The sequence below is a fragment of the Oreochromis niloticus genome, linkage group LG12, assembly GCF_001858045.2.
Source record: "Oreochromis niloticus isolate F11D_XX linkage group LG12, O_niloticus_UMD_NMBU, whole genome shotgun sequence".
Taxonomy (NCBI): Eukaryota; Metazoa; Chordata; class Actinopteri; order Cichliformes; family Cichlidae; genus Oreochromis; species Oreochromis niloticus.
In genome coordinates, this window is record NC_031977.2 from 9,001,368 (window position 1) to 9,007,367 (window position 6,000).

The 6,000-nt window shown below is 42.2% G+C and overlaps 1 protein-coding gene across 1 annotated transcript in view; it reads right to left on the minus strand.

The window, feature by feature from the left end:
* The window catches only part of galnt9 (polypeptide N-acetylgalactosaminyltransferase 9), a 93,798-nt gene extending 88,137 nt beyond the window's left edge, over positions 1 to 5,661 (minus strand). Inside the window, exon 1 of the mRNA XM_003445562.5 lies at positions 4,504 to 5,661. Within this exon, the coding sequence (XP_003445610.1) occupies positions 4,504 to 4,744 (241 nt within the window). The 5' untranslated portion in view covers positions 4,745 to 5,661. The remainder of the gene's footprint in view (positions 1 to 4,503) is intronic.
* Positions 5,662 to 6,000: the final 339 nt, after the last annotated feature.

The following is a 6,000-nucleotide window of genomic DNA, read 5'->3' on the forward strand; positions in this document are numbered from 1 at the left end:
AATATCAATCAATCGACGTTTCTTTCCCAAATAAACTTTGAAAGTCACAGTCAACTTTTCCACTGGATGAATTAATCTTGCAATCATAGAGTTTTTTTCTCACTACAATTACTGAAAATTAGGACTTCATGATGGATGTCTAACTCTAAAGTAAAAGATTTCCATCTCAATATTGAGCAAAACACCCCAAACAAAACATTTTAACAGTGTCAAAAGAAAATCTCTAAATGACCAACAATATCTGGGTGTACTGTGCATTTAAGTCAGTAAGACTTAGAGGGCTTCAGCAGCTAAGTACCTGCAAGGAAGTATTTACCGGTGCTAATGTTGTACTTAAGTCGAAAACACTACTTCATAAGCTTGTTAACAAGCTTAAAACCTCTCATCTGATTACTCAAAGCTGGTGGCATCCACAGCACAGCAATGCTGCTGATAACCCTCATGTTACTCATTTCTGCACAGAATGGGCTGCTGGAAAAGCTTGACCGTTGTTTTCTTGTTGGGAGTCTAGTGCTCGTTCTTCAGGCAACCATGAAATAAGAATTCTCAGAGTTTTTTATGTCCTTCAAATCTAATTGGACTGTACTGCATATCCCATGGCATGCCATAGGTAGGCAATAAACAACAGGAGGAATGGGCGATTACTTCATATCGCTGCTGGACATGATAATAGTTATTGGCGCGTTGAGTCCACTCACCATAGTTATCCCCAGTGGCCATAGAATACAGTTTGTGGTCTCTGCACTGTTTAGAAAAAAAGCCCAGTGACCTGGGATATGAGGGTATGATCAACAATGCCATTATAGAGTGTAAGAAAAATCATGCAAGGCCTGTGACAGTCAGCATCCATCCACTGTGCGCTCCTGCTTCTGCTTAAGACAAATGACTATACCGAAACGGATTGATGTTTATGATTTGGACCGCATAGAGATTATTTACAAATAATACATCTGCATTTGTCACACTGTACAGCTGCACTTTTGCAGTTGAATTCAGCAACTTGTCATGCGAAGCTCCATTTGAAATTCAGTGTAACAGCCTGACACTCAGTGTCATTGTTAATCAAAGAATTTCACTCCAAGGTCAAAAAAATGCTTTCGTTCTGTCATATTTTGTATGATACCTGGCAGGCAGGGAACTGTGCCAGCTCTGCACTTTGTGGTTTGTTCCCCTCTTCAGCACACTTGTGAAAAACCTGCAAATTGTGCCCCAGCTACTTGGACTCAGCAGTGCAGCAGCAAAGACAAGTCAGGTCTGAGAATATTTTATGAAATTGATGTGACTCTTTTGACAGCGCATGCCTAGCATTAGAGGAAACACGCCTTACAGGACATAGTCGGCATTCAAAGACTCAAATATGCATCGCACTTATGGAATAAGACAACGTACGTCTCGTACTTTTTCAGCTGGGACAGCAGCTCATCTTTAAAATCTGAAAAATATATTTTGTGTTGGTATAAAAGCCTGTTGTTTGACCTTGAGTCCCGCAGTCAACAAGATCTGTGCAGACACTGTGTGCTCAAGCCCAGTAGCAGTGATACTCCGCTGTATTGACTGTCTCGCTTTCATCCTGTCTCCAGTGGGGGAAATAATTATTTGATCCCCTGCTGAATTTGTAAGTTTGCACACTTTCACAGAGACCTTAACAGTCTCTCATTTTTATTGTTGTTTCATTTTAATGGAGAGAGAGCGAATATCAACCGAAAATCCATAAAACAGCACAATGCATATTTATCATATCAGTGGGTAAAATAAGTATTTGATCCCTTACAGACTATCCTGAATTCTGGTTCCTATGGATTGGCTGTGTGTCCCTGTGGCACAGAGATTACAATGAATCAGTCCATTACAGATTCTCATGATCTCAGCTCCTTATATGTATAAAGCACACTTGTCCACAGAACAAATTTCTTTCATTCCAACCTCTCTACCACCATGGCCGAAACCAAAGAGCTGTAAAAGGACATCAGGGACAAGACTGTGGAGTTGCACAAGGCTGGAACAGACTACAAGGTGTTGGATTAGCACAAAACTACACGGGAGGAGCTCAATGATGTTGGGACCACAGTCACCAAGAACATCCCTGGTTATGCCAGATTCCTAGTTATTAGAGCAACCCCTAATTCTTCCTATGTTGGTTCATGGAGTTTATTTCTTTCTACTGTTTTGCCTCCAATAAAAGATTGTTTTCATTTTGATCCCTACCTCCATCTGGGGTCCTCATTCACCACCTAACCTGACAAGTCCCTCTGCATTCATGAAATACCTGAAAACTCATCTCTGAACATTAAAAATATATATTTAGATTTTTTTCCATGAAAATAACCTCTTTATGCCTTGAAATGGTCTTGATGTAATTCCACATCATTACCTCATTTTGTATGCACAGTTTTATGAATATGCAAATTAATTCCCACCTCACACTCCTGCCACAGCATCCACTAGAAAGCCCTGTACCACTTAAAATGTTTGCATGTTAAGCAGGACTGGGGAAGGGAGAGGACAACACACTTATGCACATTGCTTCACTTGTACATCAGGATGTTCCTGAACACAGCATGGTGTTAAGAGAGGACAAACTAAATCATATAAGTGCGTCTGAAAATTCAAAGTGCCTGAAGCAATGGCTAGGTTCTACCTATTAAAATTTACTAAAACAAAACTGTGTCCCTGTTTTGCTGTTCAAGTTGCACACAGAAGCAAAACAGAATGTGGAGCAGAGAGAAAGTAGCAGGACCGCCAATGACAGCAATACTCACACTTAGCTTAAATAAAATCAGTACACACAGGTAATTATCAGGCAGTTAATCACATGTTGATAATATAGGATAAAACCTGTTCCAAATCACTAAACACTGTTAAAAAAAATAATATTCATTGGTGAGGGTCTTTAAGGAAGCAGTCCAATGGATTGCCCTACTTTGTCTTCTTAATCTTTCTCCATAGAGTTAAGATAAAATAATGCTACTTTCTTCAAATTGTTCATGTCTTTATTGTAAAGTTTCTGGGTTAAACGGCTTTCAGGAGGCTGAACTATTAAAAGGTTATGATGAAATCTCTGCCCTCTATCATTAAGCCTTAGCTATTGTGTCAAGAAACAAATCAGTAACTCAGTGTAACAGTCTACTATGCAGCCTTCTCATTATTTGGCTTGAAAACAAGAGCCTTTGTAGATGAGGCATCACTGGATCAAAAACAGATCCCTCCTGTACTAGTGAGAGAAAAGGTTGCCCAAATAACTGTGAATACAGAGTTCCAAACTGGATGCGCTCTTCAAAAGGCTGAAGTTTAGCCGTCCCTGAGTCATCATCAAGTCAGCTGCATCTGGTACGGTTCATGACGCAAGGTAGAAAAGCACTCCTGTGGTAATCACAGGATGCGAGAACATATTAGTTGTGATCCCACTTATCCCTTATTATGTGAGTGAGCACTCTGGGGGGGAAAAGCATTTAATTCAACAAATCTGTTTCTTTCATTGCAAAAAAAAAAAAAAAAAAACTGCCAAAAAATTATTTAGTTCTGAAAGATATTTTTGGTGCAGAGTCACTTACAGGAATGCGAAAGACACTGGATATTTTAGCTAAACTCGTTTAAATAGGTTAGACGTGTGGTTGCTTAACCTTTGACCAAAAAGCCCATTGACTTCTCCTACTTAACATTTGAATCAGAATTGCAGAAATTCCCTTAAGAAAAATGATGCTCATAAGAATAAAAAGTACTGGTACAAAGTGTGCATGTATATATGAAGTACACATAAACATAGAGGCTGAGGCTGATGTAGTCATGCCTCATTCATTTCAAGAATCTTCTGAAGCCCACTCACCACGACCTTCTCCTGCTTAAAACACGTAGATGTATTAAATAAAACAGTAAGGCAGAGTAAGACATAACCTGATTTAAAAAGATTTCTGCTGTGGTCAAGAGACCAGATCTGACCCACAGACTAATGCCCGTGTAATGAAATCCTGTAAAAGTCTGTCATTGTGTTAGAGGTAGAACATTAGACTCTCCTTCAAAACGCAGACTGCCAGTTAAATCTGACATATTCACCAGCGATGCTTCCAGTGAAATGGCAGGAATGCTGCTGGCGTACAGACTTTCTCCAAGTGCGATTCTGCACCGACCTCGATAATTATTAGAAATTCATGTGAAGTTTACAAGAGGTCAGTGACAGCACAGGGAAGTACATTAACACCGATATAAATTGTGCTTAAGCACATGCAAAAAGTATACAATGCATAATTAGCCTATTAATGCGCAAGTCTGATACTATAGCCATTAATTTATGTGACAGCGAAGCGCTTTTAATAAAGAAATTATGCTAGACTGACAATAAATAAATAAATAAACAAAATGCATGAGTCACGGTCCAGGTCAAACTCACCTGAGCGCATCTTATTACCCGATAAATTGGCTGACAAGGACTCCCTGTGTGCTAAATATAAAATGTTTGCTTTCATAGATCACGGATTTAACAACTAAGAACTTCAAGCAGTTTCCTACCGTTTAACTGGTTGTAGACCACATCCTCCAGCCTCTCCAGCCTCTGGAGAATTGACTGCCTGTCCACCAAGTTGGAAACTTTGCCATTCCTGGCTCGCAGCCTCTGGTCAGAAATACGCCCTATCTGGATGAGCTCCTCGGATCGGTCCTGGATCCTGCAGTACACCGAGAACAGTATAATCCCCACAAACACTAAGATGTTGACGGTCAGCAAAGTTTTGATTTTGCGTGCCACAGCCATGAAAGGAGAATATTGTCTGGCTGACTCAGTCAAGCCCGGCAAAAGCTCATGAGTGGTGGCCTCCTTTGTCACCTTACAGTGTGTCTTGCGGCGGGGTGATTTCTGTGCTCGCTGGGGAGAAGGTCAACTCGTGGAGACCCGAAGGGCTGGCTGATCCGTTCAGGACCACGGACAGCTCGGGAGGCTCCGTAGTGGGACACCGCAACGGTCACATAGAACTTACAAGGTGGGAAATGTTAGTAGCGTCCCCGGAGCTCGGCTCCAACCACTGAGCGATGCTTTATGAGCTTCACTAGCCGACAAACAGCTGCACTCGCTTCACCTACATATTACAAGCGAGAAATGACGCCAGGGGAGGCATTCATCCTCCCGAGCAGCCCCCGGCAGTTGCAAAACATCTCTCGTCCGCAACGTGGTAAGTCGCCAGTTCCTTAGCATCAATATGTCTCGTCCATCGCGCAAGAAAAGCCCTGGTTTTGAAGCGTCGCACAGCTCTCACCGCTCCTCTGTGGCATCTCCTTCCTCAAAGGCGTTGTGGTCACCCGATCCGTCCCGCTCTGCAAATATGAATCCAATGTCCAACAAATAAATAAATATATATATATATATATATATATGCGTGTGTATGTATGTGCGCGTTTCAAAAACAAAGCGGCGTTTCTCTTTCTCCCCTCTCCCTTTTCTTCTCTCTCTCTCTCTCTCTCTCTCTCTCTCTCTGCCTTCGAGTCTCTTTCTGTGTTTGTGTCCCGTCAGACCATCGCTGCCTCCTTTGGCGCTGCACCGTGGGATGAGTTGAGAGCAGATTTGCCCTCAAATGCAGTCAAACGACGCTCGGTGTCGATGGGAGCGATGCATACGGGCTCTGGCATGCTGTCGCTCCTCTCTCAGCCTCCCCGCTCTGTCAGGGAGGAAGAGCCACCGCTGCGTCCTGACGTTTAGAGGCACACAATCATGAATATTCACAAGCAGTGTTGTGTCGGAATAAAATAAATAGGAAGCAGCGTGTACTTCCACTTGGTAGAGCAATCTACACCACCCCACCCCACCCCCTGTACAGGTGAGCTGTGGAAATCTGTGTGAAGATGTGTTAAATGGTTTCTCTATGTTATTCACAAGGCCGAGCCTATAGGTTAACCAATTCGCACAAATGTTTCAGGTTGCATGCATGCACTCCTATACATACACGCTCTGCTTCAGAAGTAGGCTATAGGGATCATTTCACAAATCACATGCTTGACTACAGTTTTAACACCAAG